At 41.4% G+C, this 27,622-nt stretch overlaps 1 protein-coding gene across 1 annotated transcript; it reads left to right on the top strand.

Moving 5' to 3' along the window:
• tesk2 (testis associated actin remodelling kinase 2) lies at window positions 1-27,432 on the top strand. The gene is made up of 13 exons (XM_079173549.1): window positions 1-345; window positions 3,450-3,888; window positions 4,501-4,620; window positions 9,616-9,737; window positions 12,043-12,091; window positions 16,730-16,876; window positions 18,139-18,221; window positions 19,701-19,785; window positions 20,278-20,361; window positions 21,019-21,105; window positions 22,615-22,753; window positions 24,306-24,839; window positions 25,533-27,432. The coding sequence occupies exons 2-13, from the start codon at window positions 3,766-3,768 to the stop codon at window positions 25,856-25,858; spliced, it is 1,899 nt and encodes a 632-aa protein (XP_079029675.1). The 5' UTR covers window positions 1-345; window positions 3,450-3,765; the 3' UTR covers window positions 25,859-27,432.
• Window positions 27,433-27,622: the final 190 nt, after the last annotated feature.

The following is a 27,622-nucleotide window of genomic DNA, read 5'->3' as shown; positions in this document are numbered from 1 at the left end:
ATACTATCCCGGGCGGTGCAACAAACATCGTACTTTGCTCTTTTGTGGCAACAAGGACGACAGAAGCAGACTTCGACATCGCTTTGAGCATTCAACCTTTTGGGGGAATTGGGGACTTCTTCTACCGCTGGCGACGAAAAACTTCCTGTTTTTATGTTGTGTGTTTGGTGGATCAGGCTAATGTTTGTTAGCTCTTGGCTTAGCTTAGAGTTTTGTTGACAAACTAGCCACACTCAGCTGTTCTGCTGTCGAAGGGTTTCGCTTCTCGTCTGTGATAAATGCTACACGAGGAAGGCATGGCACCCAGCTTCAACTGCTGTAAACATCTCCATGAAGTAACATCAGGTAAGTGAGCTAAACTTTATCAGTACAAGACAATATTGACTGTTGTTTGTTTGTTTACATTTTCTCTCTGGCGTTGATCCAGCTCTTTTTACTCATCTAAGCACCTCTACTTAATACGACTTGTTGTATCAGAGCTGTTTTGGCAGCACTGACTCATTAACTGTCCGTGGGATCAAGATAATGGGCAGGTTTTTGTTCCGCCCCATAGACTCGTTCATTACTTTAAACCCTGGAAGAATGACAGGTATGCGGCGGCTCGTATGTCGTTGCAGTTCAACACAATAGTGGTCAGATAAGAGGCTTCTATCCACTTTTAGTTGAATGTGACCTTGCTCATTTACTGGACAAAGATTGCTTTTTTTTTTTTGGGTGAACAAGAGACCTCTCAGCTGTCTGAATACTAGGATCCATACAGTTACTCCGAGAACAGTGTATCAGTATCAGTAGATGTTGTCTTATTTAAATCAGTGTGATTTCTTCTTTACACACACACACACACACACACGCACACACTCACACTCACACTCTCACACACACACACACACACACACACACACACACACACACACACACACACACACACACACACACACACTCAAATAACTGTCTCTCACACACGCCCATTTAATTCCTCTTGCCCTCCAGAGGCACTTTAACCCTTCCTGCAACCTATCATTATAACATCACTTACGTTTTTGATTTATTGCTGACATTTTCTATTAGTCTGTAATCCGCCAGGACACAGCTGGATAGTGTTCAGCCCCCCCCCCCCCCACCAAAAAAAACTACTGTTAGAAACATTTGGCCCGAGGCTGCTGTGGAGATGTCCCAGATGTTTTGGAGCAGCAACAAGCCACATTTTACAGACCAAAAAAAGCTTTTCAAATTCCTCCCTTTTCCACGCCGAGTCCCTTTGCTGTGGTGGCATAAATCCTTTCCCTTTGAATATGAGGGCAGCAGGCTATAGTTTAGAAACAAATATAGTAGTGCACGCTGGTGGCTTGTCAATTTTTCTTTCTAATCACTTGCATCAAGACGATTCCCTGCAGTACAGTTATAACATATTGCTCTGTATTCCAGGACTGTGTGATCTTATTTTTAAATGGTATTGTTGTTTTGTAGAATGTGGCTAGGGTAGATTTTCTTGTAGTTTCTTGAATGTTTACCGCAGAAGTGTGTGTGTGTGTGTTAGAATCTCTTCTCAGTATACTGCTTTAGGTTTGGAAGATCATCCTCAACGAGATAGATTTGTTTTACCCGCCCACGGTATCTTGTAGAGTTCAGCATATTTAGTAGTTTGCATCATTTTGCGTGACTGAAATTCTAGTGAGCGTAGGAAGTTTGTTTACTCAGACTCGGTGGCTTTGACCGCTGATGTAGGTGAGTGTGGGCACACAAGCTCTTCTCTGCTTCTAGCTGTTTTGAAACAATGGTGAATTTATATTGTGGCGAAATGGATAGCAGGACCGTCCTTCAATCAGAGGATTGGAGGTTTGATCCCCGGCTCAGACTCTCATGTAGATGTGTCCTTGAGCAAGACACTTAACCCCAAAATTGCTCCTGTAGCTGTGCTTTGGATGAAAGCGTCTGCTAAATGACTGTAATGTAATATTTTACTTGCTGACCTACTCAGATTAAACGACGTGGACTAAACGTGTCCGTTCTCGCTCTTGGATGGCGAAGCTACTTAAATGAGAGAGAATAGCCTCGGCCCGGGCACTTGTGGTTTTGCATTTTTCTTGGCCCTGGCACTTTTATTCCTTCCGTACGACTTCCAACAACGCAGAAAACAAAGCGTCAGTGAAGAGTAAAAAAGATGGAGGATGATGAAAAGCCTTTTTAAAGGATGTGGCATGGGCCAGAGAATGATGTCAGAAGTTGTCCGCTCGTTCTGCAGAAACTCTCTCGTCTAGTGTCTGTGATGTAATGCTAACGGACCAAGGCAGAATCTGTCCGTGTCATCTTAAAGCTGTTTTTAGTATCGCATCTCAAGAGACCTCTCCTTGGTCTAACATTGACTCTGATTGTTTCTGCTTTGGTTGAATGTAGGTCGCTTCAGAATATTCCTTTTTCATTTTCCACTCTTCCTTCCCATTTACTGGAACACGTTTTACTGAACGAGTCCGGCTGTGTCTTGTGTACACATTGTAAATTGATTACATCAGACGTATACGACTGCGATGTGTTATTGCTGCGTGTGGGGGCGGCATAAATCTCAGAGTACACGATGGCAGGCTATGTAGTATTAAAAGTGATAGTGTGAACTCCATTACCTTTTTTTTATGATATGCATGAGCTCATTGTGGGACACAAGTACTTGAAGGAACAGTTGGTTAAAAAGTTCCTAAATCCCAAAGTGTCCAACCAACAGTCCAAACTCAACAGATACTAAACTTTCAATAATCAGTGAAAAAGCACAAAACCTCCCAATTAATGGGCTGGAATGAAGAAATATTCTGCATTTCTGCTTCAACAATAACTTCAATGATTAATTGATCATCAAAATAGTTGCCAATTAATTTTCTGCCAATCATTACAGGTACTCTGTGGAGTTTGCTCTCTCTTTCAAAGTATTGGAAAAACATATTTACAACCATGAGATCGCACTGTGGAGTAAAGTGTTCTTAAAACATAGATATGAAAGCCACATTGTTTGGGAGTGTAAAGACCTTTAGCCACAGGCTCCCTTTCCCGTTACCCTTTGTACCCTGCTGGTTTTGTTTTGGATGGCAGAAAGGTCCAGGACCTGAGCTATTCCTTGGCTAATCTCCCATAATTGGACAATCGGCCCCTATTACAGCCATTACATTTGGGCCTGTTGAGCAATAGTGGCTTGTCTCATCCATCCTAATGCAAGGCCCGGTCTGTTAAATAGCCAAACCTTTTAAATAAATTACTGCGTGGCAGCTTTTGTTGGATGTTTGAAAGTGTCTGTAATGTGTCATGCCTCAACACCATTCTTTACTGGGAAAATAGGATTCACAAAATAGATGTATCCTTTTAGACATAACTGTTTGTCTATGAACAATAAACTCAACCATTGTACTCTTAATATAAAACCACAGAAATGATGCTAAATTGAGTTTTGTGTTTTCTTTCTCTAGGCTCACAATACATCCGTCAAACATGTGAAAACCCTCTCATCCTGGTGGACTCCCCACTTACGAGCAGTGAGGAACTGGAGTAGTGGGAAACATCTTGGATCCAGCCAGGGTGTGTCACCAGGGGCGCCCTGAACCAAAATATCAGACTGAAGTCTATGTGTGTGACATATTCTCTCCCAGGACACAAACTGAGTGAAGTCTGCGCTGCCGTGGAACCCCCGGCACCTTTAAAACAATCTAGTCCTCTTGTCATGTGGGTACATTACAGAAAAAGGCCCATATTACCCTCACTGGTGTCACCGTCTTTCACATCGCCATGGACCGGAATAAACGCAACTCCATCGCTGGGCTTCCCACGCGACCCGAACGCATCAACGAGGACAGAGATGGTTTCGGAGGGTTAGGGGTCGGCGAGATGGGCACGGGCCCGCCGTCACAGGTCAGTCGCTGTTCTTTATTTAGGGTTAGTAGGACGCGTTTCACATGTGCAGAGCATACAGCACATTATAGTACACACGGTTAAGAGTTAAAAATAAATACACTCTATCGTTTCCACGTTCTTGATGGCTTTGGAAAGAAAAACATTTCTCGTTGAGTTCTGATACACACACAATATTAATAATCAGGTCTATGGGCCTACAAGTCGTGCATTGTGTGAGGTTAAAGGATACTTATTGTTGTTCTGATAAAGATTGTTGTTGTTTGATTTTATGCCATCAGTAGGACAATTGTGTGCACAATTAATAATAATAATCATCATCATCATTAACCATTTCTTTCCAATCTGTGTTTTTGGCTATTTGGCTACGTAATTTTTGCACTGTTGAATGTTTGAATTCATGTTCTTGGAAGGTTTTGAGGGTTTTCAGGTTTGAGAAAATCAGTTTATTCTGGTGCAATCAGTCCATGCATCTAGTTTCTTGCCCCACTTAAAGGCAACATTATCCACCTCTGTCTCAAATATCTGCACAAGCAAGTTGCAGCAGCGGCCCTTCAGCATCACATAGAAGATCCTTACCTGTTGATGCCAGTCAGTTCTCGTCTTCTCCAGGTGGGCAGGGTGTGGCCCTCATCCTACAGAGCCCTCATCAGTGCCTTCTCCTGTCTGACGCGCCTTGATGACTTCACCTGCGAGTGGATTGGCTCTGGATTCTTCTCTGATGTCTATAAGGTTGGTGGAGATTATACAGTTCTCTGGGATTCCATAGGCTCTCCTTGATTGTCTTGCCTTTTCTTGATTGACTTTATCTTTTGCCACGTTCAGTCTCTGAGCTTAGACCTCATTTTCTATTCACGCCTCACTCCTTCCCACCCAGCCAGGGTGGATCATCATAGGTCAGACACTCTGTCTGACACATACTCATTTGACCCTGGGATTGATTTATTTTCTCCTGCTACGTGACGGAAGTCGTGCTCGTGCCTTTTGTGCAATGGTCAGGATTAATAGTCATAGGAATAAAAGGGAACTTGTTGTGCATGCATGGCCTTCACTAGAAAATAGCATTTATACAAACTTAAACTGTTAAAACCGAAGTAATATTCCATATGATGTGATCATGTCATGTTAATATGCTTGGTGGGTCAGAGACTTGATTGTTTCTGAGGTATCTTGGTCTTCACTCAGACAGTTTCAGGTCAAGTTAGACTGCAGTCACTTCAAAGACATCACTTAAACACAGACTTATTGACCCCGTTATTTAGTTTCCTCCCCCTCCAGCCGAGCATGTTTGGCATTATTTGTTTGGTTGGTGATGTTAACCAATCAAGCATCAGCAGATGCATTTATTTAGTCTTGTTGGTTGTATTAACAAAGCCGCCGTAACTGTGTGAAAGTAGGGCATGATTCAGTGTGATGTAGATGAGGACCACTCGTCTAGCAGAGGAGCTGAAATAAGCAAGCATGGCCTTTGACGTTGTGACCACACACCACTGTGTACATGCAGGACTGACCTCTTGTTATGTAAAGGTTTAACACGGAGAATAAAGTTGACAAGTATGTTTGTGGTCTCTCGCACATGAATGGGAATAACCGGATTAATGAAGAATAATGGCCTAGAAGACATTGAGCCAGGCTCTGTTTAATTTAGCAGTATTTATTAATTATGTATTATAATTAACAAGGGCTTCTATCTTCCGCTGTATGTGTTTATTGGAATTGTAATATGGTCTCAGTGCACACCGCTAAGCCCTCTACTGTACATCGATGTAACAGGAGATCTCTATTGGATTGGTGAAGTGGTTTGAAATTCAGTTTCCATTGTGTCTCACTGTCGGGCACCAACTCAGCGTCATGCTGATTGATCATAATGTTGATGGCGTCTGACAGTTATTGGCGAGTGTTGGGACGACCCAGGCTGACCTTTAAAGATATGTATTGGAGCAAATCATGGAATATTTAATGGATATTTAACAGCCATATTAAGCCATTTCTTTATTGTAACCCAGCTGTCAGAAACAGCCCATTGTGGGACTGTGATACTGGAGCTTATTCATAACGCACAGCGCTGTGAGTGAGTGAACTACAGAGACATCCACATTCACAGCAGGTATCAGTGAAACAAGTTCGGCCACTTTGCTGTCGTGCTGCTGTTTTTAAAACTGCGTTTCAGCTTCAGTTTTTTGATGGTGACCCGGTGAAGAGTATAGTTGCCCGAATATCATCCACAACTTTCTGCCACACCACTTACATTGTGACCCTTCTCTCTCCATAGATATGATATAGATTATATAAAAGACTGAGACTATAAACCATAACTTTATACAATAAACACTGGCGGACACATGCTTTACAAAACGCTTTATTAAACTATATAAAACAATGTATTTATATTTAGGAGGTGTGATGCAGGTTGTAAATTGTCTGTTTGAAGCTAAGTGTGCACTGTGCAGTTCTATTATTTAGGAAAATGTATGCTAATAGTTGAATCATGACCGTAATGGCTCATAAAGAGTATTGTTTCAAATCAGAAGTGAGGAAAACAACTGTAATAGAACGTCATTTATCTAGCTCTATAGATCTAGGATAGATCACTTACCATCTAAACCAGTTGAGGCTCTCATACATGTTCAGACACAATTTAAACTTCAGACACATAATCAAGCTAACCAACACATCTACGTGGGCCGTGCTTCCAGTGTGCAATTTATTCTAAGTACCACCGTGCCCTCTAGTTGAGTAATGGAAATATCCGTTAATAGTTTCTTTTTTCTGTGAGAGAGAGAGAGGAATGCATAGGTAAACCGAGAGAAGGGGAAATGGAGCAGAATGATGAAAAGCCTAAAGTCGAGGAGGATGACAGACAGAGACGGGAACAAAAAGGCGGTGAAATTAATGGTGACAGAGGTTGAGGCTAAGAGAGGGAGGAACCGGAGGAGGACAAGCTACTGATGTGGGAGATCATGGCAAGACTATTGAAGGGGATGAAAAATGGGGATGTTTTCATCTAAAGAGCGCAATTCTGGAGAAGAAGGGGATGTAGAGGTTTTCTAGAGCTTTGGCTAGGAAGAGGAGATAAGGGAGGAACGGTTTTGGTATATTTGGTATATTTTCAAGAGATATTAGAGAGAGAAGAAGAAGAAGAAGAAGAACTTGGGCTTGAGTACTGGGGGAGATGAGTAGATGAGGATTAGGGGCGACGGTTTGTCGGAGGCCACAGCGAGGAGGAGAACGAGGGGGATCAGGAATACATGCAGATGGGGGGATGTGAAGAGTGAGGAATGGGGGGTCGGAGGAGGAGGAGGAGGAGGATAGACCCAGGATGTGGGGGAGGAGGCCTTCAGAGGAGTGGCCATCTGTTGTTTCTGCCGTCCTGTGGTGGAGCCCGTCGGCTCTTAGCCAGGCCCCCTTTCCTTTGAACTTGAAACAGAGCGATTTCTGTCTCTGCATGTACGAGACAGACCGAGGAAGAGAGTAGCGTACACAGAACACTCCCAACGTCTGTGATCTGTTGTTCTTTTTCTGCTATATATATATGGAGGGATTTGATAACTTTGCTTTTCACAGCAACAGACATGTCCATTGCCTTTTTATTTTAACACCTCCTGTATAACTAATATAGACCCAACTGTCCAGTCCCGTACCGGCTGTAAGTAAGTGAAACTGCCCATCCGTCATCGTGGCTGTGATGATGGAGGTTCTCAACCTTTTTGATCCCTAAAAATGATCTTGCATCCCAACACAGAGAACCACCGTGTTAGCAGATGATTTGAAGCCGCCCACTGTTATGAATATGACTTATAGTGCAACATATTTCCATAGATGCACCTTTTGTAGGATTTTCCCACTCTGAGCTGTTGTCTTCTGCTGTTTGCAATGATTACCCAAGAAAAATGCGGGCTAACCAAATTATGCGCCACCATTTCTGTTAAGGTACACGCATGTCTAATCATACATACCGTGTCACAAGTGCATGTTGGCAGCATTGACACCTCCCTTTTTTTCATACATCACGTCTTTAGTGGTTTAAAATAGTCAAGCTGTTGATGTAATGTGACAGTAAGCAGCTCTAGTCTAATATCTATGAAGCTTCCCAATGATTTCCTGTACTGGGGAGCTCTTGATAATGTTTGAATGGGCTCTTTGTTGCTGCAGACTCCCCACCTTCAGACGCAGGAGTATATATTTAGGCCTTTCAGACTATTGTATTAAAACCTGCATCATGGTCTGATTACGTTTCTGCTGTCAGGAAGTGCGTTAGTAAGAGTCTGCAGCAGCTCAGTCATTTGGAGCGCTGCTCTCTGTGGTTTGCAGGTTGATATTTCCTATCTGCACCCACAGGAGTGTACTCGGAAAGAAACCTAATTCTTGGTAATTAATGCAATGCTTGGTTGTGCTTTTAAAACCTGCGGTGTGAAGACCTCAGGTCACTTTCCTATTTCAAAGGTTGGGAAGTGATCGGGGGCGATGAATAGACATGCATCATGGGACTCCCCCGTCTTTAATGGGAGCCAACGTTTACAGCACACTCATTTGTATTTGCTTCATTAGAGAGATTAACTGTGTTTAGAGCTCTTTCAGAGGCTTTGCACCCTGTTCAATGGTGTGTTTGGAATTACTTCAAATTTACATCTTTGAATTACAAATTCACTCTTGAACACATAACACTGCCTGTTTTTTTTCAAGAGGACAAGAGGTAAAAGGCATGTTAGGAGTGTTTTTATATTTTATTTTGTATTGACAACTATGCACTAGTTTCTTTATTTTTTATTTTGTCCAAGTTTTCTTGGCTTTAATCTTTTTAACGCATTACTAACATAATACCAGTATAAGCTGCTGTATACGGAGTATACTGTAAACTGGCATTTATACATATACTATACATATCCACCTACGCTGTTTATATAGCAACCTGTTACATTAGTTATTTATTCCAGTATATTCCAATGTGTATTTTGCACTACTACTACTACTACTACTGTATTATTGTGTGTAATTCATGAAACAGTCTGACTTATAGACAGTTCATACATGCACATGTATACTTTTCTATACTTGGAATTTACTCCAACCAGACATTGTTTACATTTAGCTTTTTTTCGTAATGTGATCACAACAGTAATTCAGTAATATTAATATTTTTCAAAGATTTGAGAAACAAAACCATTTGACTTCTCTTGCTGTGGCCACATTTGTACTGTTTGAAACGTCAGTAGGAAGTCGGTGTTGTCTTCATGTCGTGACCTGTCTAGTGTTTGCTTGCCTTCCACCAGAGGCATGCTGGGATCGGCTCCAGCCACCCATGGATGGGTAAATGGGTGGATGGGTGGGTGGATGGGTGGATGGGTGGATGGGTGGATGGTGACGCTACCGCCATCTAACATTTAGATGGAAACTAAAATCCCATTGCTCAATAATACAAAATTGATTGTGCAGCTCTGGGTTGACACGTCGACTTTGTCATGGCTGGTCAGCGGTGTCTGACCCCATTTCAGTTCTCTTTTATGAGCTGCCGTCCTTTTCTGCTTCCTCTGTTTCTCTGCTGCATGAGCCTGAAGGCACCATAATAGAAAAGCTTCAATGTGTTGATTTCTTTTGTCTTATATAATCCCAGTTTTGTTTTTGCAGCCACCAGAATATAGTTAACATAGCGCAGGTACTGGGATTCAGCCCTTTGTTCTGTTGCACTTGACTTCATTTTAAATGTGGCATCGTTTGACTGTTTTACAGGTACGTCATCGGGCTTCAGACCAAGTGATGGCTCTGAAGATGAACAAGCTCAGCAGCAACAGAGCTAACATGTTGAGGGAGGTCCAGCTAATGAACCGGCTCTCCCATCCGTACATACTCAGGTTGGTAACTGAATAACTGACAAACTCATTATATCCAAGAGGCTTACTGAAAGTGTTCAGATTTGGCCCCGGTCAAAGAAACTGATTATTGTTTAAAAGTCTAATCCAAATGGCCTGTCAAGTATCAGTTCATTGTCACAGATTCAACAATAAGATGCGATAATCATTTGGAATGAATACATTCACACAAGGCTTATTTTAAGGCTAATAATAAATTGGAGAGAAAATCCCCAATATTTCCGCACAAATGACGTTACTCATTATATTAGTCATTTCTTTTAACACCTGGCGCTTTGTGTGATATTATATTAGTGTCTGCCTCTCTCACTGGCTCATGAGTCTGTGGTTGTGACCCGTTTCCTTTGGATTTGGCTAGAAACTGTGTCAAAACTCGGAGCCTATTAACTGCCAGCTCCTGTTAGAGCTGCAGCAGCTGCCTGGAGGCAAAAGGCGAGGAGGACCCTTTTCTGTGACAAGTGAACAGGACAAAGCTCTGAACATTCAGGTTCATTTTTTTTTTTTGGGGATTTCCAGTCAATGATTGGCCAAACTAAATGAGCAAAGCATGATGCTGTGTAAGCGCCGTACGCCTGACTCTGTGGTCCCTGAAGCTTTCGGGTTCCATCAACAGCCAGCAGTTTTTTATAGCGGTGGCTGCAGAATATCAACCACATATTTTTGTGTCACAATAGTAGAGTTTATTTAAATAGCAAGTTTAAAAACAACCAGAGTTGAACAAAGTGCTTCGCAAGTACAAGTGAACAGCGAGTGTGCACAAACTTTGTCAGAGCAATTTATAAAGAAATGCATTATTTTGAATGCTAAAACTTTAAAACTGCTAAGAGCAACCAAAGGCCACTGAGAGCAAGTCTGTCTGGAGGTTTGTGTCGATGACACAAACAGTGAAACTGCTTTTAGCTACGAAGCTGAGAACAGATGGAACCAACTTCTCTATGATCTTAAAGGCGCCCTTAACTTTAACTCTCTCAAATTTAGATGAAAAATCCCCCTGTGGTCCTGCGGTCCCTTTTTGTTTTAATGTCTCCGCTGAATTTTATGTCCTTTATTGAATTTAGGAAAATCTAAATTGTAATTGTTTTTCTGATGCACTTCTTCCTCTTATGTAAAACATTTTAAACTGCCTCTGTATTTAAAAGGTGCTACACAAATAAATGGACCTTGCCTCGCAATTTATGACAGGAAAAGGAAAAGTCTGTAGACTAAATAAAAGTTTATAGCGATGAGAATTCAAATGACTTCAGCAGCCCAGAATAGTATCACTGTTTGCTTTCTTGTAGTAAACATGTTCTGTCCAGCTCACATTCTGCTCTGGGCTCCTGTGTGGGAGAGTGTGTGTGTGTGTGTGTGTATGTGTGTATTAACACGCACATACATGCATAGATGTGTGTGTGTGTGTGTGTGTGTGTGTGTGTGTGTGTGTTCTTGTGCATACACACACGCAGTATCTTTTACAATACCATCTTTGTTGAGCCAAGTGTATTGTGCGAGTGTGTCTGTGTGTTAACGAGCAGACACTGAGGGGGTCATTGTTAGCTAAAAACCCAACAAGGACCCACAAAGTCAACCTTTTCATTGCCTTGAGAATTACGAGGCCTTCAACGCTGCTCGTGAACAAAGTGGCTCTGCTCACACACATTGTTTCACTTTAGTTAAAGGGGTGCATGGTCCTTTTTTGGCTTTAGGATATTCTCCAACCTCTTCGGCTTAAAATGCATTAAAAAAAGTTAAAAAAAAGCATTGTCATGAAGCTAAAAACAAGGCTTTTCTCTGATATACTGGCATCCAATGTGATGGAGCAACACACACAAGCAAAAGAGCATTGCGGAAGATTCCGCTTGTGTTTATTAAGAATGTAGAAATTGATAGGCTTGCTTTAGGGAGAAATGGATGGTATGCAGGTGAAGCAACGGAGCTGTTATTATCCCGCTGATAACAGACAGTCTGGCAGTAATCACTTGTCTCGTCTTGCCCGCTGGAATTTTAATCTTTTCTCAACTGCTCTTCCTGCTTTCTCTGTTTACTCGCTGCACAGAGGGTCATGCAAGTGTTATGGTTCGATATTTCCACATTATTTTCATATACATGACTCATTTGCATGTAGAGCAAGCGCTTGAGCTAAGGGAAGCCAAAAGGGTTGATGTACTGGGAAGATAAGTGAGACAGCCTCAATGCTCTTGATTTAATTGCTTCCTGTCAAAGTCTAACACATGTCCTTGTGTTATCTCAAAGATTGAATCATGGAATTATGAGCACTTAATCCTGCATGTCTTCTGTGGTTTTGCAGGTTCAAGGGAGTGTGTGTCCACGAGGGCCAGCTTCACGCTCTGACCGAGGTATGAAAACACACATTTCACATTAAATCTTTGTTACAGACTCACAATAAGTGAGATCAAAGTGTCCCTACTAATGAAGGGTATAGTGCACTGGTTCGCTATGTTCCAATGCTTCCTGTGAACTGAGACACCCACGTGTTTGTTTATGTTCGTACTATTTTCAAGTGAACATCACGTCATCATGAGCACAACAGAGAAGCACGCTGGTCTGTAATTGTGGAAAACTAAAAGAACTTAATGTTCCAAAGTGTAACACTTAGGCTGTGTGTGTGTGTGTGTGTGAGAGGAAGAGGGAGAGATACTTGTGATACAAGCAGCTGATAAAATCCTTCAGAAAAGCTTGAGGTTGTGTGTATTTTCTGACACAAAGACTATATTTAACCTGTGTTTGTGTGAGAGAGGGACAGATGACTGTGTGTTTGTCATGATCATTAATTAGTCAGGCAAAATGCTTGATGAGCAGTTGATATATTTATCTCCTTCATGAAAAAGCCGTGGCATATTTCTCCTTTTTTGGGAGAGAAATGTGAGGTACAAAGTACAAATATAACCTGAAACCTAATTAATAGGGCATTCCTGTGGTCGCGAGTTGCTCCTTGAATTAGTTTTGGTTGTCTTTAGTTTTTTCTGCTCTAAAAATACACTGAGCCAATGTGAAGCAGATGCACTCTGACAGGATGTAAAAGAGGATATTTGTGTCGATATTGCACTGAGCTTCTGTCGGGGGGTTACGCAATAACTCCTATGGGATAAATACAACTTCTCAAGACCACCGTTAAAATAGAAAATCACTCGTCTGACAAACACAGAAGTCTGAAAATATTCTTCAATTCATATTTAGAACCATTAGCAGGGTATCATAGGAAACACTGCTAAATGATGCATTCTAGATATGACAATTATAGAAGAATTTCGGGTTAAGCTGACATGATTATGCAATTAATGTAAATTAATCAGCAACTGTTTTGACATTTTTTGAGTTTTTGACCACTTTAAATGCAACCGAAAAACTCGCTAGCAGCACTAGCTCCAAAAAATCGATTTGTTGTTTTCTGTCTGGATGCAAAGAACATTTCAACAACTATAACAAAAGTGTTTCTCCAGTACCCACTCTAGCTCTAATAGAGACAATAATTCCCAGATAATTAAAAGAAGCGTGATGTCCGGAGCCGTGGGATGATGTTTTATGTCCCGTGGTCCGTTCACGTATCGGTGCACAAAAACACACATTCACGACCGATGTAACTGTAAACACGTTTGTGCTGCAAATACACGTAACTGTGGACAGATGGTACAAAACATTTGATTCATCGCACTCTGGAAGAAAGCGCACACTGTTAGAAATGCTTCCAGGCGCTCGCACATGTCCGTGATTATACTGTCGCTTTGCTCAGTGAATGCTCTTATTGTAGCTCTGACAAACAAAGACAAACACCAACTTTCTGCAGGAACAGAACACATCTTAAGATGCCAAATACACACACACACACATTTTTCTTCCTATACTGCAGTTGCAAAGTGAACCCAAACATTGTTAGACGTATAAATATACATACACGCACACTGCGGTAGGTCTTGTTTTCCTGCTGCAGGGTAAACAGATCCTGTTGTGTCGTGTCAGGAGCAAGCTGAAGTCTCTGACCCCGGTAGCAGGCTCATGCTGTTTTGTTACCTGACCCCCACTATGAGGCCGTGCTCAGAGGAAATAGAGAATTAAGTTACTGCGTGGCCCAAAGCTACGTCGAGAAACTCGCCGTCTCTCACGCACGCACGGACGCATGCAAATCCACAGACCACTGCAGAACAAACAGAATTTAGGCAAAAGAAAACTGTTTGAAGCACGTATTTCTTCAGAATTAAGAACAACGCGCAATACCACAGCTATTAAGACGATGGATATCCTTCTTCCTCAAGCAGCCAAAACCTGTCCATTAAGCAGTGAGCCAAACAGTGTTCGCTCTGATTTTATTTGTATTGCTCGGCTCAGATTCAGTGTGTCAGACTGTGTTGAGGGCTGCGATGTGTCAGTATTTTCTTTTAGCTCTTTTTACCGCTTGTTCTGACGGTCACTGTGAAAAAAAACGTCTCTATAAATGTACAATAAATAAACAGTGATATGATTCATTTCACGGCACAGCTTTGCTCGTCTTCAAGGCACCCCGGGGTGCTGCATCACCCACTTACAGACCCACTGAGCACCAAGCCTCGCTTTGTCTCCGCTGACTCTCAATCCAATGCACTTCATAGGAAAGGCTCCTGCGAGCATAATCTGGGCTAACGGTAATTCATGACCCTTGGCAGGATTATGCTGCTGTTTGAAGCTGCTCCCAGCAAACAAGGATCTTTCTGTTTTGAGTATTTCCAGGTTTTCTTTTTAAAACCTGAAACACAGACAGTGTAGCGGAAACAATTTCCGAAACAGCATGTTTCTCATTTCCTGGGCAATCTAGGTTGAACACGATGATGGCGAGGCCCGTACATGGCTCAAACATGTGCTCCGTCAAGTAATTACTGCGGTATATCAGTAACTCTGCAAATAGGATGACGCAAATTCCAGGAAAAATACCGTACACAGCAGGTGCACTCTTTCACTAAAGCGTGTGATTGGCATATTGGATCAGGCACACCTTGCCCTCGCAGCATATTCTGTGAGCGTGAGAATAAAATGGCTGCTGTCTGGATCTTAAATGAGATGATAAAGGGAGGAAGTTGGATTAGTCTGAGTTTTAATTGTCTCTCCAGTAGAGTTTCCCCTCTCAACCAGGCAGACAACAGATGTTGAGAAATGAGGAATTTGTTGGACAAATACTGTAATCCTCTGACATCTTGATTTGTGTGTGTGTGTGTGTGTGTGTGTGTGTGGCAGGGAGCTCAATGTTTTTAAAGCATTGGTTTATCTTTTCGTCCACAGACATTTCTAAATAATAGCAATAAATAAAAGACGCAGTAGACATGACAGAGTATTCATGTCTGGTGGAGTATTTTTATTAATGGATGTTTCACTCTATAGGATCCAAAGATTTAATTTAAATAGAGTACCAGGCTGATCAAATGGTTGTAGGCCTAAGTGTAGATCATATGTGAGACAATAGTTCAGCTCACTTCTTATCTTCATCAGGCGACATTCTAGCAGAAGCATTTCCACACATTAGGTGACATACTGACATCGACTGTCTGAGCTAACTGTGTCGCAATGAATTTAACTTCCATATAAGAGATTCTGGGCTTCAATCGAATGTGAATATGTTTATTCTGTATTTTTATTCTTCTTCAAATGAAATCCCGAATGTACAAGGATACCTTCTTAAAGAGGCTACTGATTGATAACTAGTTGTTATCTGTTGATGTCGTCCTTGTCCTTGCTGAACCATGACAGCATTTAAGATTTAAGTGGTCTAAAGAGATGATTAGGGACGTCAACCTGCTTTCAGCTGGAAAAGTCACGCACAGCTTAGTAGTAATAATGGTCTTTGTGGTAAGAAGGCTTCTGATTGAGTTGATATTGTCATTGTCTTGGTCGGGTTATATTATCTTCACCAATTTTCCCAAGACGAATTCATTTAATACTCACTGTAAATATAGGATGAGATCATTTTAGAATTAGAATTAATCGGACGATAAGAAAAGATAAGAAAGGAAATTTGTCTTTGGCTCCAAGCAGCTGCATCACTTAAATTGCTTAAATTTACATGTTGAATTTGAGACAGAAGTTCTGAAAAATATGAAAAGAAAAGAAAATTGTTTCTAAAAGATAAAACCAGTTATAATCAAACCATAAAATATAATCAGGTCGCAATATATTAGTCCCCAATAAAATCATATCATATAATACTACGTGTTGCTATTTAGTATTTGAATGGAGGATGGAATTAATTAATTAATTTTGTTGTCTGGCACTTGAGGGCTAAACCGATAAAAAAAGAACCAGTTTACTCAACAACCACTTTATTCAGTCGCGTGAAGAAGTAGAGACTTCAGCAGCAGCCCCCTTATGTCCTAATTCTCTGTCGAGTTAACCACTGTTGTGCGTGATATGTGACATGGGATTAGTGCGTCTGTGTGTCTGCATGCAAGCGAGCAGCGAGGTCAGACAAGTTATTCTGGATCAAAGCCGACAGGCAGAGTGAAGGACCCCGGACACTTTTAAACCCACTGAGCTGATTTGTCCTCTTGGCTGCCCAATCTTCAGCCGGTCCACATTCATGCACGTGGGAAACTAGCAGTTCTGAGAGCCAGTTGAACAAAGCTGCCAGCCAGATTTTATTCAGCCTTTTGCTTGATACAAGCCCCCCCAGGGCCACTGTCACCAATCAGGCATCCACTCTGTGAGCCAGCTGGATAGACGGTTAATTGGTCTAATGTCATTAGTCCCTTATCTTTATGTAGTTTAAACGTGTCACCGGTTGACCGATGCATTTTCAAGGCAACTAACCAGTCGAGTGTTTTGACACTACGTCTACAACATCTCACATTCATTTCCTGTGAAATGTGGTCTGACATCTTCCCCCAGCTCGCTAATATGATGGCTTTATGCAGCTTTGTTTATGTTGTTTTATTCATATTCTTTCTGATTTACGTGTGTGTGTGTGTGTGTGTGTGTGTGTGTGTGTGTGTGTGTGTCTCTTTGTCTTTCTCCAGTACATCAACGGTGGAAACCTGGAGCAGCTTATAGACAGCAACAAACACCTGAGTTGGCCCACGAGGGTGAAACTGGCCTCCGAGATCGCCAGCGGTTTGTCCTACTTGCACTCCAAAGGCATATTCCACCGGGACCTCACCTCCAAGGTTAGCTCGGCGGCTAATTGGTTGTTAAGAGGAGAAACCGTAGCTCTAAATAGAACTGCAGGCCTTCTCGAGGGCCTCGGTACAACACATTAGCATTTCCTGTAAATTTGTATTTTTACATCTCCATTGGCCTAGTATTTCTGCAAAGTACTGTACAGTATATATTCAAGTATTACTGCTTTTGACAGCTCACAGTGCAATATCTGTGTTTGGTCCGAGGATAACAGCAATCTGTGAACATAAGACTCGTCTTCGCTGTCAGATACAAATGTTCGAGGTGTGAGGTGTCCTGACACACGTATCTCTTTTACTCCTACACCCGATAACCTCTCTGTAAAGAACACAGTGTCACAGTCCGATGTGATAATCTGTACCAGACAGCTTCTAGTTTTCCAACTTGACCCGGAGCCATGTTGGCATGGAGCTGGCAGGGAGCGGGGGGGCAGCATTCACTCTGCTGTTGACTCGTGTCCATTGCCTGTCTAAGATAAGAATAAAAAATATAAATGATGCGGTCAGAGCAGTTTATAGTTCCTCAAATTAATTTGTTATGACTCATATCTCAGTCATGAAGCTCAATAGACAAAGCAAATGTCACTTTTTATATATTCTATTTAATGTAATGTACTTGTTCCAGACATCTCTCCTTCCAACTGTAACTTTATGCTATATCCTAACATTGTGATAAGTTATAAACTATAACTTAAGTACAAGAAAGGCAAAGGAGAAAGGCTGTGATGTAGAGGTATAAAGGGCAAAGTGACGGCTGTAAAGCAAACATGAACCGTACACTGAAGCAGCAAAGTACAGCACTCTAACCCATTATCACCAAGTAGAAACAAATTGTGAGTATATATAGAACATTATCGTTCAGCTCAACTCAGTATAAAAGGCTTCCAAATGTCGGATTGTTAGCTGTCATGTTGTTGTGCACATTCAGTTTTTTACAGTGCAGTTACAGAACGGCTTGGGTAATATGAACTATTGTAACATCTACGGTAACTGTAGATTTACAGATAGTTCCGTTTAGAGAAGGAGGAAGAGTCCGATCTTCATATCTGTGCATATTCATGTCCTGTTATTTCCTATTTTATAATCTACAGAGAATGAGAAGGGGAAAAAAAGGCCCTAACTTCAATCAGGAAGTGGAGGTTTTGACTCAAAATTGTTGTCCCACAATTTCATTTTTCTTCTAATCATTCTGTCACAACTTCCTCAACGAAACATGAGAAAATGATGACGATGCTTTTGTGTGTTCACAGAACTGCCTGATCAAATGTGAGGACAGCGGCTACACAGCAGTGGTGGGAGACTTTGGCCTCGCAGAAAAGATCCCCACCAATCCGTAAGATGTGCTCCGTTTCTTTCATTTGTATCGGTCCGAAGACGATCATGCATCCAGTATATAGTTGTGTCGATGCTCCTTTACATTTACGTATAAAAATATGGAATTATATCCATGTATGTTCACAGAGGATATAAAGGATTGTATTTTGAGATTGGAACAGTAATAAATATACCAAATAAAAGAAGGACTTCAATGAAAAATATAAATCTTCTGGAAGCTCATCTGTTTTATAGTAAGCCTTACTAATTCATTATTCTCTACTTTCGATATTAACGTTGAATCTGATGAATGTGAAGCGAGAAATGAGCCGTTTTGGTTTTTACTGGCACAATTACGTAGTTGAGTCTCAAGCTACTCTCATTAACTCCCGTCAAGTTGTACACAAACCCATAAACTACCTGCCAATCACCAAACGGTAAACAGACAGCTAGTGTGTGTGAGTGGCTGAAGAAGAAAGCCGAGCATTCAGCAGTTAAAGCCCATAAAAGAAGAATATTAGACTTTATTTAGGTGGCGAAACACGACTCCAATGGCGTGTTAGAGTTGTTCTTTGTCTGCTTGATGTGTGACCGGGCAGTTTGTTGGTATATACTGCCCCTCATTTTACACCAGGAGTTAATCTTCTCATTGACAAGCTGTGATGTATAACATCTGGGGGCAACTTCTTTAAAATAGCCATAAAAAGAGAAAATGTCCAAATTCTGTTTTTCCTGTTCCAGCTGTTTGTAACTCACTTGAGCGTGTTCCTCCTCCTCATACCAGCGACGGGTTATTTATTAAAGCGGGTGTGTCTGGCACTGACATTACCAGTAAGCCGTACAGATCACATTCCTAACTTTAGTGTTTTGATAACAGGAGGATACCATCAGTGCAGGGTTGTGTTACTGTAATGCTGCAGTAGCACAATGAAGGAGAGACGATTATCTTCTAAAACATCTTCAGGAACAGAGTTGACGCGACTCAGAAAACAGCTGAGCATTTATTTAATATTGTGTATCTATGCATGTGTGTGAACATGTGTGAATAATGCACAGATGTAATGTAGCTACATATATATTGTTACGCCTCCTGCGGGCGACAGCGGAGGCCGGAGGCGTTATGTTTTGTGGGACGTCTGTTGTCCGAGCTCTTCGTTCTCGCGGAGCCATAAAACGGCGACGCGGTAAATCTAGTGTGTTTTAATTGAGAAGGTTTGGTTTTTGCCAGAGAATGACATTGAGATGAAAGCTCTGGTCGACTTCACCTTATCTAAATCTAAACGGATGCATCCGGGGACACAGTGAGCTTATTAGCTTCTTTTATCTCGCAGGTTGTTCTTATTAATGTTACAGAGACATTTGGAAGAGATGACTTCACACACTCCCACAAAATGCCTCGGAGCCTCTGAAGTTTTATCTGACACAAATGGCTTCCTCATTATAATGTACCAAATACATTAACATGTTGTACGTGATCCGTGTGTGTGTGTGTGTGTAGTGCTGAAGTAGAGAAACTGTCAGTGGTTGGTTCTCCTTTCTGGATGGCTCCAGAGGTCCTGAGAAATGAACCCTACGACGAGAAGGTAAAGTCAAGAACCTCTAACCTCGAGTAGCAAGTAGTGGTATAAACTGAGATGATGTGGAAATAACTGACTATTTTAGTATTTTTAAATAACAATCTTCTGTTGTCTTTGATCAATCTCTGACACAAGAATCTCCTTCGGGATGAATAAAGTTAAACTCAAGTATGATTATATTAGATGAGTTTTAATTAAATGTAAAGAAAAACAGGGAAAATGATCATAATAACCAGCAAAACATAGGATACAGATTAAAGTAAATCACCAATGATGCATAGAAAACAAAATAAGGTCGGATGAAGATGCACAGTTTTTACTGATCTTGGAATTTCTGTGAAATTGGAGCTCAGAGAGTTTGGTGCATCTGTAGCATAAGTTAGAGAATATCAGGGAGTTCCACATGTTTTTTTTACTTTATATTAAACCAGTTTGAAACCAATGAGGACATTTTTTTTGGTGTTTTCATGTCTTAACGTGTGTCTCTGTTGTTTTCAGACCGATGTGTTCTCCTTTGGGATCATCCTGTGTGAGGTCATTGCACGGGTCCAGGCTGACCCCGACTTCCTTCCCCGCACGGAGGTGAGCGCTCCTCTATTCTCACCTGTTGTCCACCTCGTATCACTCCGCCTGTTTGCTTTGTACACAGGTTGATCTGTTGCCGTCCCGTGATGCACACCCTGTTTATACCAATATCAATTATAGCTTATGTCATACAGTATTTATGTATCCAACATATTTATACATGATCTTAAACAGATATGGGTTATTGTATAAGAGGCAGATTTTAAAAGGCCAGTGTGTTGCCTTTTAGGGTGTTTTCTTTATTGTATAATCATTTCAAAATAAGAATCGTGTGTTTTCAAATATTGATATCGGTATTCGGCCGTTTATCAACTGCAGCTCTTTTTGCAGGTTTTTTTTATGCATGTTTATTCATTATTTTTTCAAAATATTGTAAAAATATGAAACTGAGCTTTTGGAAACCCACAGGCACATTTCTTTTCCACACAGTGTTATTCGAAATGTCAGAGCCAAACCGCAAACTTGGCATTCGGCAGGAGCGTGTCCGAGGGATTAGTTTGACATGAAGCTGGTTTTGGCAGAAGAGCTGCAGTCTGTCAAACATCTGATGAAGCTCTGTCTATCTTTGCCTTCATCCCACTTTCAGAATAGTAAATACAGATTTCCTGTTTAACGATTCTCTCCGTCGCTCTGTCTTCTCTCCCTCCTGAGCAGAACTTCGGCCTGGACTATCACACGTTCCAGCACATGGTTGGAGACTGTCCACATGACTTCCTCCAGCTGGCCTTCAACTGCTGCAATGTGAGTCCACCAATCAGTCCGACTCAGACTCTCTCAATTAAGACATTTCAGTATTTGTAACGCTGTCTCAACATGTGTCTGTGTTGGGAGAAAGACTTTTCCCAAATGGCTAGCCTTTGTTGTTGTTTCTTGGGATTCCCACTGTTTTATTTTTAATTTCTTAAGTAACTATTAGTTGTTCAGAATAGAGGGGCAATCTGATTATCTGAGTAATCTGATTTAGTTCACTATCCGGGGGGGTCTTCTGTTCACTAAAAGCTAGATCAGTTACTTGGCAGACTCGGCTTTTCTCTATCGTCATTTATTTAACTTATTTAACTATTGAGATCAGGAGGAGATTAAGTAAATCAAACCAAAGCAAATACAATTTATTTTTGGTTTTGCTCACATCCTAATCACTGGACTGGAACTGTGGTTTTTAATTACAAACCACAGAGGCTGAGGGCATTAAAGGGTTTGGAACCCCTGCTGATTGATCCTGTATTGGCTCCCTCCATCTCTTCTCATCCTTGTCTGAGGAGTCTTCCAGGACACCCCAGCACCCCATTCTTTAATTTTCTTAATGAATTAATCAGCTGTCTTCATCTTTAGCCACATTTATGTCCCCCGTCTTGTTTTTTCTCCCTCTTATATCTGTTCCCCTTCCAAACTGTCGATCTAATTCTTCTTATTCCTCCCTGTTTTGTTTTGCTTCCCCCCTTTTTTCATCTTCAACTTTAGACCATAATATATCTTTGCATTTTCCTCAGTTTTCAATATTTTCATCAAAGACACTTGATGTCACATCTTGACATGTTAAAGCTACTGCGAGGAACTTTCCTCTTGTCTTGATTTGGGCGTTTCCTGAGGACAAAAGCGATAGTGTTATAGAGTCCCTTTTAGAAAACCTCTCATGTTACTGCAGCAGGGTCTGACAGTCCTGGTCCTGGTTCTCCTGGGCCTCCCTTCCCTCCAGTGGGCCCAGCAATACAGCAACCCCAGCAGTGTGGTGTCGGAGTTGGCTCCCAGCGGGGGGGGAAGCTCTGCTCTTGGCTTGGGATCGAACCCAATGACAGAATAACTATGTAGAAATAGCCAATATGCTCACTGATGGTCTGGTTTACTCCTGTAGGTCATATAGAGGCAACAGTATTACACTTAGACTGTTTCATAACCAGTTAAAAGTTCCTTGTAGTGACTTTAGGATGAGAAACTGCATGTTTTCAAAGTAAAGTGCCAATAAAAGCCATAAAACAATCTCCCTATGTGCCATAAAGAAATATAGATTTCCTGGAAAAACAACTTGTAAAATAAAATGCAAATGCTTGTAAAAGGCGTCAGCTCTGGTCTTGTTTGTTTATGTTTATTATTATAATGTTGGATAATAAACATGGTCATATTTTATTCATGTTTTTTAATGTAAAGTGAGCTTGTTGGTGTACGTTACTGTTAAATACTGATACTGATAAATCTCATCCTTCTCCATCTCTCTTATGTTTCATATCTCTTATGTTTTTTTTCTTCCTCTAGATGGACCCTAAACTGCGTCCTTCCTTCCCGGACATCGTCCGGCACCTCGAGGGGGTTGTCGCAGGCCTCAAAGTTGAAGAGATGGAGCACGAGTGCGACCCGCTCAGCGGGGACAACGACAAGAAGACCGTGTCCAAAGGTAACGGCGCTGCGTGACGTCTCACTCTGTCATTTCAGCTTTAGCTTTACAGTCAATATAAGTCCCCTCATTTTTGTTTACAAGACACCTGCAACTTCCTGTATGGGTACCATCCTGTAATCCAATGAAGGCAACAGAAACCTATTTTACTGTATGGCCTCTCTAGCCTTTCCCCTCCAGGCTCTGCTCGTCCTCTTATCTAGTCAGACTGTCCTCCGCTCGGCTGATCAATGTTTCCCTTGTCGTGTCGATACCAGTTCTTCCTGCAAAGCACGCCGTTGATTCCATGTTTGATTCAGTCAGTTACAAGCAAACGGTTTACACTGTCGTCCTCGCCCCAAACCCAAACCCACAGCCAGGTTTGTTCAAGATATTAAACTTTACTAGTCAGCAGAGTAAGATCTCTTTTCCCATCTGGATCTCCTGTTCTTTGCACCGCAGTAAGTGATTCAAATAAAATCTGTTCAAACATTTAACTGTATCGCACTTCAAAGAAGTCTTTTAGATGCCTATTTTGAGATACTTGATCCACGCAGGCCCAGGTTTCACTTCTAATTTGGTCCAGCGTATCGCCGCCTGCATGTCTGACCGTCCAGGAGTCGGGAGGCAGTAATGTAATGTTTTTGTTCAGACGAGCCAAAACGGCTCCTTTTTCCTCAGTTCTTGAAGAAGGAGAGCCACGAACATATGACGTTCCAGGTTTATAGATGTGACACTTCTGGTGTAGTTCAGTCTAACATCTAGATTTACAGTCTGTTGGCATAAGTCATATATCTTTTATCTTATTATGTGGGGAAACATAACCTGGATCTGACAGTTGTGCTGCTCCCTCCTCCAGCTCCTTCGCTCTGTTTATCTGATAACATCACCATTTCCTCAAAAACCAGCATCGTAGTAGGAAATATTTCTGTTGCGTAACCACTCTTTAGCCAAACATTTTGGTCTTTTTTTGGCCCTCATGAGTCACATGAGTAATTCTCTCAGATATTTCCTGGCATAAATGAGACGCACAATCTAAGAAGTGCAGCACTAAATGAGATGTGAGAGGAGATTAAAATGAGACGTTTTCATGGTGAGCTCATTTGTTTATATGTATCAACTTTGGGAATAACTGATTTTTACAAACTAGGGAAATCACTGCTTTTGTGCCTGTATGAACAATCTCCTTCTTAATAATGTGACTCCATTTCAAGACGTGCCATTGTTTTCATCGCTGTTTTCAGTCATACAGTTTATGAGAATATTGAGATCCAACTACAATTAGGTGTAGATTTCTGTTTGGAAACATTTGAAGAACCGGGATTTAAGGAACTCATGCCGTATGCCGCCGTTGTCTCCACAGGATTTAGCCTGTATTGCCACCTAGTGGTGTCATTAGATTATCTATTGTACTGTCGGAGCACCAGCAACAAGATATATGGTATCTCTATTTCTCTCCAAAAAAGGAATATACACCTCTAGAATTAAAACTCGTGAATTTGACTATCAAATGTTATAGTTTTATGTAACTTTTACGCCAAAAAGCATCACAAAACTCATCTGTCTCTTCAAGGGGAGAAGATCCAGGGCTTCAAGCGACTGAACCCTCTCGGTTTCCAGGATGATAAAATCCCTCCGAAATCGCCACGCCCCCGACGAAACATCTGGCTCAGCCGCAGCCAGTCGGACATCTTCTCATGTAAGCCAGGGAGAAAGGTCAACGTCCAGGACCCTTACTACACCCCTCCCATTGCTGAGAGAGCCTCCAAAGCCCGCAAGATCAACCCATTCACCGCCCGAGAGGACCTGTGTGGGGGCAAGATAAAGTTTTTCGATGTGCCCAGCAAGTCGGTCTTCTCGCTGGTGTTTGACCTCCACTCGCCTCCGGGGAGCGTGTTCAGTCCCCAGCCGTCTGCTCATGGACCCGGAGGATCCCGACAGGGGACGTCTTACTACTGGCGGCAGCTGCCAGGAAGACAGTGTCACTCTCTACCGGTGTCCCCCAAGCTGCCCCGCTCCGAGGCCTTCCACCTCGCTGCTGATGTCAGCACCAATAACAACGGTTCTGTTGCCTGTAACTCCAGCCAGCTCGCCGCAACGCTGCTAGGTGAGTTGTCCGTGAGGTGTCCTTTGAGCATTTTTTAAATGCTCTTAAAATGTTCCAAAAAATAAAAATAAAAAGCGTTTTTGATGCTTGCAAAGAGCTTAAAACGTGAAACAGCAATGCAACATTATTTAGCATTTATTCATTTGGGATGCTCCGGATTTTGATAATGTTCATCATAGACCCATGAAAAACAATGTAGATCTATTTAAGAAATATAAATTAAATGTGGAAATATAAAGAGGATTAAATAAAAGAAATATTATAAATAAGGTAAATAAACAAAATGTGGAAATACATAAAAGTATAATAAATAATAAATAAATGTGGAAATATAAAGACAAATAACAAAATAATAAATATAAACTTTATAAGTTTTTAGAAGAATAAAGAAAAATAAAAGGAATACAATTATATAATTACATAAACAAATGAAAATAGACTAATTTATTTGCAACATATATATATTTAAAAGTATACAAATAAATATATACAGAAATAAATGTGAAATAAAATAAATTGAAATACTTATTTTTCTGCTATATATATATTTTTTTATATTTTATATACGAATATATTTTCACATTTTAAAATGTACTTTATATTTCTTCATTTATTTTCTTATTTTACAGATATATTATTTTTATGTATAAACGTGGCTTTTGGCGGTTGGTTTCTCTTGTTTCCTCTCCTCAGGAATTAACTCCAGGTCGGACGCAATCCTTTTGGGAAATGACGTCCTGCAGAAAGCGGTGCTGAGTGGCTGGGCCAAGAAATACGTCGTGGTTGAGATCCCACCTTACTGCAGGCAGCAAGGAGGGGAGGAGGACGGAGAGGTGGAGGAGAGGAAGGAGGAAAGGGAGGAAAAGGAGGAAAAGGAGGAAAAGGAGGAGGACTTTGGGGAGAGCCGGTCTCCGATGGTCCCCAGCATTGAGAGAAACAGTGGAGAGGCGATGGACTGCTCCAGCATCCTGGAGGAAGAGGAGGAACGAGAGAGAGGGACCGACCCCTGCCCCATGTAACACACATGTAACTACACACACAGACACACACACACACACACACACGGTGGAGGTGGTGGGGAGGATGTGGTGGATGTGGACAAGAGACGGAGACTTTTAACTCTGGATGGAGGACATGGAGGCTGTAGACTGAGACCTCACACATTTAAAGAAAATTGGGAAAAAGACAAAAATGATTTTTATCTTTCAAGTGAATGTTTCATGTTGATTCATAAAAGCACACCTGATGGAGATAAATAACTAACTTTCAAAGATGTTATCGTCCCAGGTGGGACAGAACAAGTCTCCATTTAGCACACAGAAAACCTGCTTTTATCAACACAATGGACACTCGGCACAGAGATTATTTTTTTGAAAAGGTTGTTTATATTTAATATTGTGAGATGATGTAGATTTGTTTTCTTTTAAAGGTTTCGTATATTAATGCGTCTTGTGTATGGAGATCCGTCGTGTTGTGTACGTGTTTAAAAATCAAAGCTTGTGTTTTGATACTTTCCCTTTGTGTTCTTTGTTAGACAAATGTTTATAAGAAATCAAATCTGATTCATGAGACGAGATTCAGACGAGAAAATGAGGCGATTTATAATAACTGGGTGCCTGAACAACACTCAGACAGTTGTTTCTATGTTTCACACCAGTCTCCTCCAACGGATTCACAGGGAACTAAATGAAATGGTGAATTTAGAGAGGAGGTGGCTTTAGTTCAGGATTAGCCAGTCGTTGACATAGTGGCGTTTTTTGTTTGGTCAGACGCGCGATAAATCAGCATTCATCCGTCAAAGCAGAGGATTCACAAGCTGGTGTTGTCGAGACATTAAATTCAGAACACGCAATGTAGGCAAACATGAATATTGTAAAAATGAAAAAGTCCTTGTAAAGTTTTTTTTTGCTGCTCGAAAGCCAACTTTCAAATCTCAGATGTCAGAGTTTACTTGAACTCGCCACACGTTTTCAAAACAATCCCGTCTTGCAGCTTTATTAACACAGCATGAAAATAAAGGTAAATATTAGTGAAAGAACAAGTTTAAAGCAAGACTATGTAACTTTTGAAAGACACAATAACACAATATTTCTCTAACAAATGAAGAATTGAATTCATAAACGATAAAACTCACCCTGTCTGTCTTCAGTACACTCAGGGATTTAGCCGCTAAAGCCTCTCTTGGTAGCTTATGGTGGCTAATAGCAGCAAACTTCAGATGTTGATGACTCACACTATTTGTGTCACAAATACAGTCTTTGAGGACCAGGATGCACTTTCACCCTCGAGAATAGTCGTCATTAAAGCAACTCGCATCAACCATTCCTGAGAAATAACCACAGCCATCACACTGTAGTTACCACATGAGGCCACAGGGGCTGCTGTTCTGATAAAGTTACACAGTCTAGCTTTAAAGTCAAACCTATAAAACCTATAAAACCTATAAAACCTCCCCTATGCTGAAGGAGATATGAAAGGAAACATCTTTCGATGAAGAAATGCGACTGTAGCTGCAGGCAGCTCCTCACAGGACGTTGTCTCTGTCCGTGCTTTGGCTCACTGGACACAAACACATTCCTTGAAGCAGCAGGAGGAGGAGGAGGAGGAGGAGGAGGAGGAGGAGGAGGAGGAGGAGGAGGAGGAGGAGGAGGAGGAGGAGGAGGAGGAGGAGGAGGAGGAGGAGGAGGAGGAGGAGGAGGAGGAGGAGGAGGAGGAGGAGGAGGAGGAGATGTATTTTCATGTTTTTGAGAACCTTCCAAAAAAAAAAAAAATCTTATTGCACA

This window comes from Pholis gunnellus (assembly GCF_910591455.1).
Source record: "Pholis gunnellus genome assembly, chromosome: 14".
NCBI classification, from domain to species: domain Eukaryota; kingdom Metazoa; phylum Chordata; class Actinopteri; order Perciformes; family Pholidae; genus Pholis; species Pholis gunnellus.
The sequence above is the reverse complement of the archived record's forward strand: the minus strand, read 5'-3'. Positions and strand labels throughout refer to the sequence as shown.

Bases quoted from the DNA above. Each gene is read 5' to 3' on its own strand.
- tesk2 (XM_079173549.1), top strand. From the start codon at position 3,766: ATGGACCGGAATAAACGCAACTCCATCGCTGGGCTTCCCACGCGACCC. The intron at 3,889-4,500 runs GTCAGTCGCTGT...CGTCTTCTCCAG, and splicing joins GCACGGGCCCGCCGTCACAG to GTGGGCAGGGTGTGGCCCTC. The intron at 19,786-20,277 runs GTAAAGTCAAGA...TGTTGTTTTCAG, and splicing joins ATGAACCCTACGACGAGAAG to ACCGATGTGTTCTCCTTTGG.